The following is a 16175-nucleotide window of genomic DNA, read 5'->3' as shown; positions in this document are numbered from 1 at the left end:
TGATAATGCAATTGTTTAAATATCATATTAAACTCAATATATCTCAACTAAACTCATTTAGTTTAGTTTATATATCTATAACTAAACTCATTTCTTAGGTTTTCTGACAATTGCATAAATGCCATCATTCACTTGGTTATCTAGGTATAAAAACTTAGATATATCTTTAATTCTTCACTTGTATTGTTTATTGTGAAGTTCAGATTTTTCCTGTAATGTTTTTCATCCTGGGTTCATCTTCTCTCTCTCTGCTGCCCTCAACATTGGCTGAGTTGTAATCTCCTTCTCTGGTATGAATGTACTAATCACCTAATGAAACTTTTCTCTTGTCATAGTTATATTAACCCTACTACTGATCTAATATTTTAAAAAGATTATTCCCATGTCACTCCCTTAATAAAACTGATCATTGACTCCATTTTCTGCTACATCAAATGAAAACTGTCTTTGATTTTTAAGGCTTTCTACCTTTTGTGTTTTTATTCTTTCTTTCTTTCCTAGGAGAGTGTGTGTGTGTGTGTTCCTCAATTCTCCCCATTCTTTTTTTTTTTTTTAACATCTTTATTGGAGTATAATTGCTTTACAATGGTGTGTTAGTTTCTGCTGTATAACAAAGTGAATCAGCTATGTGTATACATATATCCCCATATGTCCTCCCTCTTGTGTCTCCCTCCCTTCCATCCTCCCTATCCCTCCCCTCTAGGTGGACACAAAGCACCGAGCTGATCTCCCTGTGCTATGCGGCTGCTCCCCATTCTTATATATCACGGGAGCATCTCACTTTTGGATTTTGCCCACAGATTTTTGCCTGGTGCAGGTAAAGGCAAAAATTAATGAAGACACAAAGATTTGAAACGTATGTGACTAAAAAGAGGAAATAAAAATCCTGGAAGGAGAAGTAAACCGAAGAGGAAATATTTTGATTTGGACATTTGACTTTCACTTACTGAACCCTATAGTAACTGGGTCCATAAAATAGAAACGTGCTGGTTGTACCTGGGAATAGAGTTTTCAGTGATTATTGAGTTATGCCTGTACAACTGACTGATGAAAATAAAATATTGTCAATTTCAAAAGCATAAGTTGATATAGAGCTAAAGAATACTCCGATTTTAGAGAAAGTAAAACCCAGAAGACATGGTTCTTTCCTGGAGATTTTGAGCAAAGAGATAGGATATTTTGTTCTGTGTCATGTCAGTGTTGGGCTCCTTGAAAGCAGGGAGCAGGAAGAGAGTAATTGTAAGACTCCCTCCAGTGCTGTGATTGTCTCTAAAGATTGCCACCTGCTTGGGTTACTGCTCTGCAGGTCTGCTCTGCAATTGGTTTTCATTCTCATGATAATGAATTGTCTCATGACAATTTCACACTCTCAACCTAAAACTTGCTGCTGCTGTGAAGTGTTTCATTTCTGGCTGTGACTCTAAACCATGTCTGTATTCTTTCCCAGTATTTCATTGATGGCCTGGTAGACAAATGCAGTAGAGAGAACTATAGATACTCAGGTGAAAAACAAAAAACACTGGGCCTCCTCAAAAGTTGGCAATGGTGAGATTTGGGGAATCATTGTTTGCCTTTTGTGAATTTCCAATTGTTTTTCTGGGTTATTAAGATAAAGAGAAAGCAAGAGCATAGAAACGGAAAAGATGAACACATTTATTTTGGTCTTTCCAACCATGAAACGAGAAAAAATGAGATATACATATTGTGCTTTAAGCATTTTTTCAATGTTAATGGGTAGCAATATTTATATTTTGCATTAAACAGTGGTGAATGATGCAAAGCTCTTGAGTTAACAAAATTGGTGAGAACTTTCTCTTTTAAAATTGAACTTAAATTATGGTCTGAGGAGAAGGGAAATAAGTTTTTAATTTTTTGGTTCTGTGGTTTATATTTAAATAGGTGAGTGTTTATACAGAGACAGATGCATATTTATATTATTTATATATGTATATAAACTAAACTTTAAAAGTCAAATAGATATAAGGACAAATGCATTTATATATAAATATAAATGGATAGCCATATACACATAAAATGATAGCCTGCCTCTACTCCATTTCATCCTTTTTTGTTTGTTTGTTTCATCCTTAATGACCTCTGCTTTTTCAGTCGCAGATTATATAACCTAAAACAGAAATGGCCAGTAGAAGTATTTTTAAAACAATGAAGTAAAAACAATCCTTGAATTAGTGATAAGATTTCTTATATTTTTTGAGATACTAGTTAGTTTTTTGCTAAATTAAGTTACAGGTTAAAATAAATGTATTTAGACTTGTGGATATTTAAGAAAATGTATTTATATCCTCCATCCCCAGAAATATACTCTTTGCCTGTTTACAATGGGGGCTGCTTGGTGCCCCTTATAACACCTTTAAAGTTGTCTCTGGCTCATCTCTTTTCATTGCTCTTGTATTCTTAAGTATTTCTAATCAATTCACAGGTGGAGAAAAACCCTTTGGGTTTTACATTTATCAGAGAGCCACTGCATTTATGTCAGGGAACTCAGCAGGCTGTGAACTATATCCAGAGTTGCAGATGTGTACAAAGGAGGACCCGTAGTGGATATATTTGATTATAGTAGTCTACTCCTGGGCATACAGAAGCCACAGGACTGTAGACATTGCAATTGACAGCTGCAAGTCTTACAGGTTAGAGATGACATGTGCCTTGAAAAATCTAAGCATTTAAAAGAAATCAACCTGAAATACCCAATATTCCTGACCCTATACCACTATTTTTAAAATTTCATTTCATTTGTGACTTTTGTTTAATCTGTAATCCTAAATTTTCTGAGACTTCAGTTTACTTAAGGACATCTACCATAACTTAGAGAAAGAGTTGATGAATCTGATTGAAATCTTAAAAGTCAAGATTGTTCCTGACCTGGCTCTCCCATATCTTTCTTCTCTTATCTCTCACCACCCTTACTGTGGTTCACTGCCCTCCACACTGGCCTCCTTGCAGTTCTTGGAATAATAGTTCACGCAGGCTCCCTCAACAGGGCATTTGCTCTTGCAATTTTGTCTTACTGAAGCACTCTTTCCCCAGATGTCTGTACCACTCTTTCTGTCACTTCGTCTAATACTGAAATGTAGGCTGCTGGGTGAGCCTTCCCTCACCATCCCTCCATAGCACTTAACACCATTGAAAAAAATACAGTTTACAAATACACTTATTTATTTGCCATCATCTGTCTACCCAATTGAAATGGATGTTAGAGGCAGGAACTTTGTTTCCACACGGACAGAAAGTTTGTGTGCTTTTTGCTGTTGTTATTATTATTATTTTTATCTGCATTTTTTTACAACTGTATCCACAGAACAAAGAGCTCTCAAATATTTTTTGAACAAATGGAATAGATAAGAGTGATTCTGGTATCGGTATATATTTGACAGCAATTAAATATAAGCCAGTGTTGAAAGTTCATATCTATATTGAAAAAGATAGCTAAAGCCAAATTCATCAGTGCATGAAGCTTAATCCTGTGTATTAACCACTTTTTACACAAACACAGAGTGTCTTTCAATAGTACCATACACAATTTGTGAGAGGAGAAAGACTCAGGACTAAGTAATTGAATTTACTCATAGCATAAGCCTGCAATAACCATTCCTGAATGGTCTTTGCTTATGTGTTTATTTGTTGTCTTGATATGTTCATCTTATATACAGTTATAAATAATTGAATCCTATACCCCAAGTTATCATTTATACAGTATCTTGATTTCAGAAGGGAACACAGGGACTTCCCTGGTGGTCCAGTGGTTAAGACTTTACCTTCCAGGGCAGGGGGTATGGGTTTGATCCTTGGTCGGGGAGCTAAGATCCCACATGCCTCACGGCCAAAAACCCAAAACATAAAACAGAAGCAATATTGTAACAACTTCAATAAAGACTTTAAAAATGGTCCACATAAAAAAATATCTTTAAAAAAAAATAAGGGAACACAAACAAAAGATGCTCCAGATATGCCACTGTCGTCTATATTCTTTAAAATCTCTGGAAACGAAGTTTGTGTGACTCCTTTTAGTGCAGTGGATCCTCAGGTTTGACAACTCCTATAATTAAAAATTCTCCCAAGTTTTTAACCAAAATTGTACATGAACAAAGTTCATTAGGTCAACATCTTATGATGGAACAGGCCCATTAAATCCGACTTGGTTAGGTTAAATCTTGGGAATGGATGCTGGATAAATAACGTCATTATGGCTATGAATTAAAGCAAAGAAATCAAACCATCTACATCACAGTGAGTCTTAAATGGAAAAAGGATGCCCTTTGTGTAAAATCTCCTTGAAAAGGAGAAAACACTGAAGAAAAGGGACTGCTATGAGGTAAAAGGTTTTCATCTGATGGAAGGGAATCAAGAGGGTATTTAACTATGGCAATCGGTCTGGCTGGCTAATGCAGTGTAAAACTGAGGTGTGGAGCAGCTGTGCATCCTGCGGATTTCTGTAGTCCTGGCAACAACGTGGAATTTTCTCGAAGGAAAATCTGAAGGGTACCCAGGAGCCTGTTTGGTGAGACAACGGGCATGTTTAGGAGATAACTTTGAGAAGGTGAAATCAGTTACTTCCTCAGGAGAGAGTGAAGCAGCATCTTGAACAGCAATGGGACAGGCAGGCGTGTCATCCGAGAAGGGACAGGACTCGGGAGAAGGTGAATCTTCCTGCAACCTATAAGTTCTGTTGCTAACTAGCCAAATGGTCCCTGCATCTTCAGATGCCCTTGAAGAGCCAAGCAGTGTCTGAAGAGACTGCACCCTGTCCTCCCACACACTGCTAAAGAAGGGCACTGAGTTATGTCCTGTCTTTTGGAACAAAAGTAAAAACACCTAATTTAAATTAAATTAGTAAAAATACCTAATTAAAAGTACCTAATTTAATTGGTGTGGTTCTCTTTCAGTCACTCGAAAAATTTGTATTTTTCATTTATAAGCAAAATAAAACCTATTCCTTTATTTTTTCTTCTCAGAGGAGTGATTTCCTGGTCTCAAGCGGCCATTTTTGCTGCTCATCTTCAGAATTCTCCAACATACCCATATAAGGCATCAGTTCCAGGGCCTAAAGCAGACTAACACTATTAAAATCCCACTTGAAAAAGAGTAACAGGGAGGTGATTTCCTCATGCTCCTATTAACTGTATGCTTCTGGTAAGAAGGTTGCTTTCAGACTGCTGACTCATGCTGAATTTGACTTCACATTGACAGAGAAAGACACTTCCAAATTCTCTGCACCAGGTCCCTTTTTACTACCATCACAAAGCAAACTATTTTGAAAAAAAAAAAAGCAAGGCGGAAAACAAAACTCTGCATTTATTAGCATTTATTAAATAATTAAGTTAAAAAATTCAACTAGACAGCAAAATATAACTAGTCCACAGTCATGATAATTCATACTATTTTTCCCAATAAATTATTTTGTTTTAATAAGTGTATTATGAGATTTCATTAGGCTTTTGAAATATCAAAAATAATTTAATTGAAACAGAAATTGAGGAACTTTGTGCAAAATACCTGGCCAGTAGTCTTCAAAACTGTCAAGGTCATGAGAAGCAAAAAAGGCTGAGAAACTGTCAAAGATCAGAGGAGATTAGGAGACAGGACCACTGAATGCACCGTGGTGACCTGGATTGGATCCCAAAACAGAAGAGGACATTGGTGTGAAAAACTGGTGACTTCTGAATAGAATCTGTAGTTTAGATGATAGTATTTTACTAAGGTTAAGTCTTAGTGTTGAAAAATGTATCATGGTTATTTAGGATGTTAGTATTAGGAGAAGCTGGGTAAAATCTTTTTGGGAAATCTCTGCACCATTTTTGCCAGCATTTATAAATCTAAAATTATCCCAGAACAAGAAAATAATAACTTAAGGGCCTTGGCTTGGTAAACAGTCTGTTACATCAGGTCTTTAACAATCAATTTTATCTATATGTGGTTGCCTCTGTTAATGTAATAGCAAAGAGATAAGATGCTATCGTAAATACCAAGTCTATTTTTCCTCATTATCCATTATCAGGTTTATTCTATAGCAGTATCAAGTGCCTAAATGGAAACATTTTTGCTTTCTGACTCATGTTTATCTCACTAGTTAAAAATAATGTTGTCACACAAGCTGAGACATTGCAGTCAGGGAGTATGTTTGTTTACTTCCATGAATGTTACAAGGCTTCGTTGAATATCACCATGGTTCCTGAGCAATAAAGTGCACAGGGTACAGGGAAAAGTATTCTTCTGTAGGAAAGAGCAGAAACTATATTACCAGGATTTTTGGTCTCAAATGCATTCAAAGAGGGTCTTCCTACCTCAACTAGAATTCCAAATCCACTAATAAATAATCAGGAGATAAATATGAATAATCTATATACTTTGCAAATGATATGTTTATTTATCTGCCTTGGATCTCTCACATTTCTACTCAGATTCATGTAACTATTTTTCACTTCCACAATATTACTGTTAATACTACTTCTCCACTAATAAAAACAAAATCTAAAAAAGTGTCTTTCTTAGAGTGGGCTGCCATAACACAATGCCATAGGCTGAGTGGCTTGAAAAACAGACATTTATTTTCTCACAGTTCTGGGGGTTAGAAGTCCAAGATCAAGGTCCAGCATGGTCAGGTTCTGGCGAGAGCCCTCTTCCCAGCTTGCAGATGACCAGCATCTCACTGCATGGCCACATGACCTCTTTTTCTGTGAGAGCATGGAGAGAAGGCAGGCTCTCTGGTGTCTTTTCTTACAAGGACACTAATTCCATCCTGAGGGCCCCACCCTCATGACTTCATCTAACCCTAATTACCTCCCAAAGCCCCATCTCCAACTACCATCACATTGGGGGTGAGGAATCCAACGAACCATATGCTGATATCATATTACTATCAATATTTATACTACCTTTTTTAGGTTGTTTTACCTTGAGGGTAGAGATCAGTAAGGGGTCAAAAAATAAATAAATAACTAGAACACAGTATGTGGAACACAAGTGTGTGGAGAGAACACCAGGAGATCTGAAGGAGTAGTCATAACTCCTTATGTCCTGGGCTGTGGTTAGAAATCTTGTGACAGAGGAGATGGGTCTCCACCTGGGTAGAGAAAGAGAGGTATATCCATGTGTGCTGAAAGCTCAGGGCTGTCCTTCATGTGCTTTTTGAAGCTACCAGTATGGAGCTAGGAAAGGAAGCAAGAGTAATATGAAATTGTGTGATTGTACTGTTATTGTGTTTATTCTGCTTTTATGATGAGAGGTCTTCCTGTGATTGTTCTGAGTGCCTTTGAACAGGAGAAACACTGTCTTCTAGTGAATAATAGACAGTGCACACTCCAGAGGAATTATAGTATCTGGCCTATATTAAAAAAACAGTATAAATAAACTTTACAGTATAATTAAAGAAATAGAACAGAAGAGAGACCTTCAAGATAGCGGAGGAGTAAGACATGGAGATCACCTTCCTCCCCACAAATACATTAGAAATACATCTACATGTGGAACAACTCCTACAGAACACCTACTGAATGCTGTCAGACAACCTCAGACGTCCCCAAAGAGCGAAGAACAGATGCCCTCAGCGACCTACATGCAGAGGCGGAGCTAAATCCAAAGCTGAACCCCAGGAGCTGTGCGAACAAAGAAGAGGAAGGGACATCTCTCCCAGCAGCCTCAGGAGCCGCAGATTAAAGCTCCACAATTAACTTGATGTACCCTGCATCTGTGAAATACATGAATAGACAACAAATCATCCCAAAATTGAGGCAGTGGACTTTGTGTGATTTTGTCTGTATAGCTTTGCTTTTACAATTTCTCTTGGGGTTCTGTCTGTCCTTTTTTATTTTTATTTTTTAGGGTAGTTTTTAGTGCTTGTTATCGTTGATGGATTTGGTTTTTGGTTTGGTTGCTGTCTTCTTTCTTTCTCTTTTTTATTACTATATATTTTTTAAAATTTTTCAATAATTTTTTTACTTTTTATTTTAATAACTTTATTTTATTTTACTTTTTTCTTTCTTTTTTCTCCCTTTTCTTCTCAGCCGTGTGGCTGACAGGGCCTTGGTACTCTAACTGGGTGTCAGGCCAGTGCCTCTGCGGTGGGATAGCGGAGTTCAGGACATTGGTCCACAAGAGACCTCCCGGCTCCATGTAATATCAAATGGTGAAAGCTCTCGCAGAGATCTCCATCTCAACTCTAAGAGCCACCTCCACTCAACGACCAGCAAGCTTCAGTGCTGGACACCCCCTGCCAAACAACTAGCAAGACAGGAATGTAACCCCACCCATTAGCAGAGAGGCTGCCTAAAATCATAACAGGGTCACAGACACACCAAAACACACCACCAGATGTGGTCCTGCCCACCACAAAGACAAGATCCAGGCTCATCCACCAGAACACAGGCACCAGTCCCCTCCACCAGGAAGCTTACACAACCCAGTGAACCAACCTTAGCCACTTTGGGGGCAGACACCAAAAACAATGGGAACTACAAACCTGCAGCCTGCAAAAAGGAGACTCCAAACACAGTAAGTTAAGCAAAATGAGAAGAGAGAAACACAAAGCAGATGAAGGAGCAAGGTAAAAACCCACCAGACCAAACAAATGAAGAGGAAATAGGCAGTCTACCTGAAAAAGAATTCAGAATAATGATAGTAAAGATGATCCAAAATCTTGGAAATAGAATGGAGAAAATACAAGAAACGTTTAACAAGGACGTAGAGGAACTAAAGAGCAAACAAACAATGATGAACAACACAATAAATGAAATTTAAAATTCTCTAGAAGGAATCAATAGCAGAATAACTAAGGCAGAAGAATGGATAAGTGACCTAGAAGATAAAATAGTGGAAATAACTACCGCAGAGCAGAACATAGAAAAAAGAATGAAAAGAATCGAGAACAGTCTCAGAGACCTCTTGTACAACATTAAATGCGCCAACATTTGAAATATAGGGGTCCCAGAAGAAGAAGAGAAAAAGAAAGGGACTGAGAAAATATTTGAAGAGATTATAGTTGATAACTTCCCTAATATGGGAAAGGAAATAGTCAATCAAGTCCGGGAAGCACAGAGTCCCATACAAGATAAATCCAAGGAGAAACATGCCAAGACACATACTAATCAAACTATCAAAAATTAAATACAAAGAAAAAATATTGAAAGCAGCAAAGGAAAAACAACAAATAACACACAAGGGAATCCCCATAAGGTAAGCAGCTGATCTTTCAGCAGAAACTCTGCAAGCCAGAAGGGAGTGGCAGGGCATATTTAAAGTGATGAAAGGGAAAAACCTACAACCAAGATTACTCGACCCGGCAAGGATCTCATTCAGATTCTACAGAGAAATTAAAACCTTTACAGACAAGCAAAAGCTAAGAGAATTCAACACCACCAAACCAGCTTTACAGCAATGCTAAAGGAACTTCTCTAGGCAATAAGCACAAAAGAAGGAAAAGACCTACAAAAACAAACCGAAAACAATTAAGAAAATGGTAATAGGAACACACATATTGATAATTACCTTAAACGTAAATGGATTAAATGCTCCAACCAAAAAACATAAACTGGCTGAATGGATACAAAAACAAGACCCATATATATGCTGTCTACAAGAGACCCACTTCAGACCTAGGGACACCTACAGGCTGAAAGTGAGAGGATGGAAAACAATATTCCATGCAAATGGAAGTCAAAAGAAAGCTGGAGTAGCAATTCACATATCAGACAAAATAGACTTTAAAATAAAGATTATTACAAGAGACAAAGAAGGACGCTGCATAATGATCAAGGGATCAATCCAAGAAGAAGATATGACAATTGTAAATATTTATGGACCCAACATAGGAGCACCTCAATACATAAGCCAAATGCTGACAACCATAAAGGGGGAAATTGACAGTAACACAATCATAGTAGGGGACTTTATCACCCCACTTTCACAATGGACAGATCATCCAAAATGAAAATAAAGAAACACAAGCTTTAAATGATACATTAAATAAGATGGACTTAATTGATATTTATAGGACATTCCATCCAAAAACAACAGAATACACTTTCTTAAGTGCTCTTGGAACATTCTCCAGGATAGATCATATCTTGGATCACAAATCAATCTTGGTAAATTTGAGAAAACTGAAATCATATCAGGTATCTTTTTCAACCACAATGCTATGAGACTAGATATCAATTACAGGAAAAAAATCTGTAAAAATTACAAACACATGGAGGCTAAACAATACAGTACTAAATAACCAAGAGATCACTGAAGAAATCAAAGAGGAAATCAAAAAATACCTAGAAACAAATGACAATGTAAACACGACAACCCAAAACCCAGAGATAAACCCACGCACCTATGGTCAACTAATCTGTGACAAAGGAGGCAAGGATATACAATGGAGAAAAGACAGTCTCTTCAATAAGCGGTGCTGGGAAAACTGGACAGCTACATGTAAAAGAATGAAATTAGAACACTCCGTAACACCATACACAAAAATAAACTCAAAATGGATTGAAGACCTAAATGTAAGACCAGACACTTTAAAACTCTTAGAGGAAAACATAGGCAGAACACTCCATGACATAAATCACAGCAAGATCCTTTTAGAGCCACCACTTAGAGAAATGCAAATTAAAACAAAAGTAAACAACTGGGACCTAATGAAACTTAAACCTTTTGCACAGCAAAGGAAACCATAAACAAGACAAAAAGACAGCCCTCAGAATGGGAGAACATATTTGCAAATTAAGCAACTGACAAAGGATTAATCTCCAAAATTTACAAGCAGCTCATGCAGCTCAATATCAAAAAAACAACCCAATCCAAAAATGGGCAGAAGACCTAAACAGACATTTCTCCAAAGAAGATATACAGATTGCCAACAAACACATGAAAGGATGCTCAACATCACTAATCATTAGAGAATTGCAGGTGAAAAACACAATGAGGTATCACCTCACAACCATCAGAATGGCCATATTCAAAAAATCTACAAATAATAAATGCTGGAGAGGGGGTGGAGTAAAGGGAACCCCCTTGCACTGTTGGTGGGAATGTAAATTGATACAGCCACTATGGAGAAGAGTATGGAGGTTCCTTTAAAAACTAAAAATAGAACTACCATATGACCCAGCAATCCCACTACTGGGCATATAGCCTGAGAAAAGCATAATTCAAAAAGAGTCATGTACCGCAATGTTCATTGCAGCTGTATTTACAGTAGGTAGTTCATGGAAGCCACCTAAGTGTCCATCGACAGACGAATGGATAAAGAAGATGTGGCACATATATATATATAATGGAATATTACTCAACCATATAAAGAAATGAAATTGAGTTATTTGTAGTGAGGTGGATGGACCTAGAGACTGTCGTACAGAGTGAAGTCAGAAAGAGAAAAATAAATACCGTATGCTAACACATATGTATGGAATCTAAGAAAAAAAAAAAATGGTTCTGAAGGACCTAGGGGCAGGACAGGAATAAAGACGCAGACGTAGAGAATGGGCTTGACACCGGGAGGGGGAAGGGTAAGCTGGGACGAAGTGACAGAGTGGCATGGACATATATACACTACCAAATGTAAAATAGATAGCTAGTGGGAAGCAGCTGCATAGCACAGGGAGATCTGCTCGGTGCTTTGTGACCACCTAGAGGGGTGGGATGGGGAGGGTGGGAGGGTGACCCATGAGGGAAGAGATATGGGGATGTATGTATATGTATAGCTGATTCATTTTTTTATGAAGCAGAAACTAACATTGTAAAGCAATTATACTCCAATAAAGATGTTTAAAAATAAATAAATAAATAAATTTTAAAAATAAAAAAAAGAAATAGAACAGAAATACAGTGATCTTAGTTTCTGGCTATAGAGAATGTAAACTCCAGCAAAAATATGCATTTCTATAAAAGTTTGAAATATTAAATTTGCATTTCTAGACCTCTTTAGTTATTGAAAAAAGTCTCATTTTATTGATTTGACTTAAACATACCTGTGGATGGAGGGTTTTAAGGTGGGCATCAGGTGACAGTGTAAGAGCCAACATGAATTATTCCTGTAAAATCAGGAAGAGTCCAGAAAGAAGGGCCTGTGTTTGTGTGATATATAGCCCTGCTTTTTTTTAAACAAAGCTGAAGAGATGTGTGTTCAGACAGATGTGTGTTCAAATCCTGACACTCTTACTGTCTTACTATCTTTATCCTAAAATGAAGACAACCTACCTCATATAGTAGGTATAAGGATTAAATGTGTCTATAAATTTTAAAATGTATTGCACATAATAAGTGTTTAGTAAATAGTAGGTGCTATAAAAGCATAGAAGGGCGTGACAGATGTGTCCATTATAAAAAGATATCTGTTTCATTTTCTAAAGCAGTATATGAGCATTTTTTATAATGAACACTGTAAGTTAATTTTTAAATGTGATGTTTTTCCAAAGAATATTGAACATTATGAAAGTGCTTAATCTTAGTAAATTTTTACTTCATTATCATGGAAAACAGAATTGTTTGTCACCAGGATGGTGAGAATAAATACTTTATATGGTGTTGATACCCAGATGATTTAGTTAGATTAAACAGGATTGAAGCCAGTGCACTGAAAATGTCATAGCATAAAATCTTTTCATATAAAATTTGTTTATATTTAATATTGTTTTTAAAATTTGCTATAATTTTAAAGAATAACATGCCTCTGAATTCCCAATTTTTTTCTCTCTGTAAGATAAGTGCATGTAAAACAATTAATTCCCCCGGATTAGTTGAACAGATAAATCCCTGATGCTACTAAACTCACGTACAAAAGACATAATGGGATTCCTTTATTTACTTTCAGATTTTCCGACGTTGCTGGTTGGTTTTTAAGAAGGCATCTAGTAAAGGACCCAGAAGGCTAGAAAAATTTCCAGATGAAAAGGCAGCATATTTCAGAAACTTTCATAAGGTAAGTCACGGTCTTTGGAATCTCTGGGGAATAACTGTACCCTTGGCAACAACTGTGGAGACATTTCTTTTGATAGATGAAATCTGCAGAGGCAAAAATGCATGGCCAGGATAAAATGTCCCTGCACTGATAAAATGCAAAAGTTGTTTTTCTCCTTTATTTTAATCATCTGCTATAAATGCCAGTGGTACCTCTGCAAAATGAAAGACTCATTTTTATTGCTACTTTGCAAAATGAGATGACTCATAACTCAACCAGATCATTTCCCAAGGTGCTGAGCAGGCATTTTCCCTCTTTTCATTTTTTACTGTGATTTAAAGCGTGGGCAATGTTTTGGAGATAAAACTTTTGAGGCTGGTGTTAGCAGTGTTAACGACACTTAATGTACAAAGCATTTGCTCTTTTCAGCATAACGAGAACGATCGTCATGTATGCTGATGTGTGGAGGTGTGACTTAAACCCTATGAATGAAATAGCGATTTCCTAAGAATTAAAAGTATGTAAGAAGTTGCCCTAGAGTGATGCTAAATGTGCTGCTGAAAGTTCTCTCTGGTGATAATGTCCAAAAAGAGTTAAGTATTCGATAGTAATGTGGAGGATTCATGACCAGAATGCAGAATTGTGAAACAGCATTGCTTTTTTGATAGAATGCCTACATAAGCTCAGGAAAGACTTTAATTCCTCACTGGTGGTAACATAGAGTAAGTTACCCTGAATAATGTAATTAGTCTGTGGAATTTATTTTATGTATGTAAATTTATATATGGAGGGATAGTGCTAATTTCTTCTTTTATTAAAAATAGAGTGCTTGCCAGGGATGAGGGGGGTGGGAGGGATAAATAGGCACAGGACTGAGGATTTTTAGGACAGTGAAACTACCCTTTATGATACTATAATGGTGGATGTATGTCATTATAAATCTGTCCAAAGCCATAGAACGTACAACACCAAGAGTGAACCTTACTGTAAAATATGGACTTTGGGTGATTATGTTGTATCAAAGTAGGTTCATGAGTTATAACAAATGTACCATCTGGTGGGGATATTGATAATGGGGGAGGCTAGGTATTTGTGAGGGCAGGTTGCATACGGGAAAGCTCTGTACTTTCTGCTCAATATTGCTGTGAACATAACACTGCTCTAAAAATTAAAGTCTATTAAAAATAGATCATTCAGCAGTAATGTGCTAACCAATCCTATTACACAAATAACTAGCAATCTTTTGTATTAGATTTGAACCTATATCATAAGGCTTAAAATGTGAATTTCTTTAACTCTCTATGAGGTATTCTGTATTTTAATATAGATTTACTAATAGAGAATCCAAGTTCAAGTTCCTGCCCAGCCACTTACAAGCTCATAGGAGGCTGGTTTTCTCATGAGGACATGGATTTTAAAATTGTAATATTACATGTCTCTTTTGAAGACTATTTAAGATAGAGTATCAAATAACAGCCAACACAGTGATGCAGGTTCTTACTATATGAAAAATTATTTGCAGCCTGAAGTCATATTGATATTTTGCATGATGATGATGACCATGGCAATAATTTTAAGCCTCACTTAATGACAAACTGCCAGGTCGTGAAATGTAAGTCTGTAACGTTTAGTTTTTGAGTAAAATTTTGGAAGACGGAGCATAGTATATATTCTGTGTATTCCTGGTCAGAACGCCTGCCTGCTGGTCAGTGCTGTACCCTGGCTGGACGCTCTCTAGCCAGCGCACCTAGAGTCCACGTACTCATGATTCAGCCATCTTCTACTTGCAAAATGGCAACATTATAAGCAGTATTATAACCACCTATAAGGGTTAATAATTTAGACAAAGATAAGTGTAAGCTGTCTGCTTTACACGATGCACCGGGGGGCACGAGGAGATGTATGAGGCACAGTCCTTGCCCTGAAAGAGCTTGTATTCCAGAGGAAAAGACACACATATGCAGATAATTTTGATTCAATATGAACAAGTCTTAATAAATTGAAAAGGGTTGAGGTCATAAAGAGTGTGTTCTCTGACCATAAATTATTTAAATTAGAAATCAATGTTATCTAGTAAATGCTAAATATTTGGTAATTAACATAGTCTAAGGGGTAATAATTCCAAGGCAATGTAGTAGTCACAGAGGCTATTAGCAGGTATTCTAAACTCAAAGTTAATAAAAACACAAATATCAGCATGTGTGGAATAGAGCTATACCGGTGAGTACAGGGAAATATATAGCTATGAGTTCTTACATTAGAAAGAAACAATAAATGCAGGAGAAAATATCAATGAAACAGAAACCAAAATAGCAGTCAGGAAATTTTGTAAAGTCAATAGCTGTTTCTTTTACAAAAAAAATCACTCACTTGATAAACTCTTAACCGAATTTATCAGGAAAAAAATAATAAGAAAAATCAAAGGCTGTTAAGAGTAGAGGGGTTATCACTACAAATTTTACTTGACAGCTTAAAGGAAATAGACAAACTCCTTGAAAGATACAAACTACCTAGTCTTATTCAATAGCTGAAGACCTAATAAAAACTTTGAACTTATATAGTTCACAACTTTCCCACCAAGAAAACTTCAGGTCCATATCATTTCACTTGTTAATACTACAACATATTTAAAGGGAAAAAATTAATCCACATAAATACTTAAGGAAAATATAAAAAGGAGGAAACCCTTTCCAACTCACTTTATCAGACTGATATTATCTGAAAACCAAAACTAGACAAAGACACTAGGGGAAAGTGACTGATCAATATCCCTACAAATCAGAACATTTAAACAAAATATTAGGAAATCTAATTCAACAATATGTTAAAATAACATGATCAAGTAAGATTTACGATAGAAATGCAAGGTTGTTTTAACATTTGAAAATCGACCAATGTAATAATGTAGAAATAAAGAGAAAATATATCATGGGATCCTTTAAATGTATACAGAAAGACATTTCTGTATGCATATAAAGACAAAATTCAACATCCATTTATGATTTAAAACTCTCAGAACATCAAGGACAGAATGAACTTCCTTAATCAGAAAAAAAGCATCTAACAAATACCTACAGAAAAGAAAAAGAAAACTCTGTTTCTATGCTCAGTGACATAATCGTTTGTTGAAAATGCATGATCGTCTTCAAAACAAATACCAGAACTAATGAATGAATTTAGTGAATGACATTTTATGATCATTTGCATTTTTAAATAGTAGCAGTTAACACTTGATAAATTAATTTTTTTAAAAAGCTCAATTTACAGTAGT

General features: G+C 36.3%; 1 protein-coding gene across 1 annotated transcript in view; it reads left to right on the top strand.

The window, feature by feature from the left end:
• The window catches only part of DOK6 (docking protein 6), a 398603-nt gene that overhangs the window by 127656 nt on the left and 254772 nt on the right, over positions 1–16175 (top strand). Inside the window, exon 2 of the mRNA XM_024754918.1 lies at positions 12818–12925. Coding sequence (XP_024610686.1) covers positions 12818–12925 — 108 coding nt within the window. The remainder of the gene's footprint in view (positions 1–12817; positions 12926–16175) is intronic.

This window comes from Neophocaena asiaeorientalis, unplaced genomic scaffold (genome assembly GCF_003031525.2).
Source record: "Neophocaena asiaeorientalis asiaeorientalis breed wild unplaced genomic scaffold, Neophocaena_asiaeorientalis_V1.1 scaffold124, whole genome shotgun sequence".
Classification (NCBI taxonomy): Eukaryota; Metazoa; Chordata; class Mammalia; order Artiodactyla; family Phocoenidae; genus Neophocaena; species Neophocaena asiaeorientalis.
The sequence above is the reverse complement of the archived record's forward strand: the minus strand, read 5'-3'. Positions and strand labels throughout refer to the sequence as shown.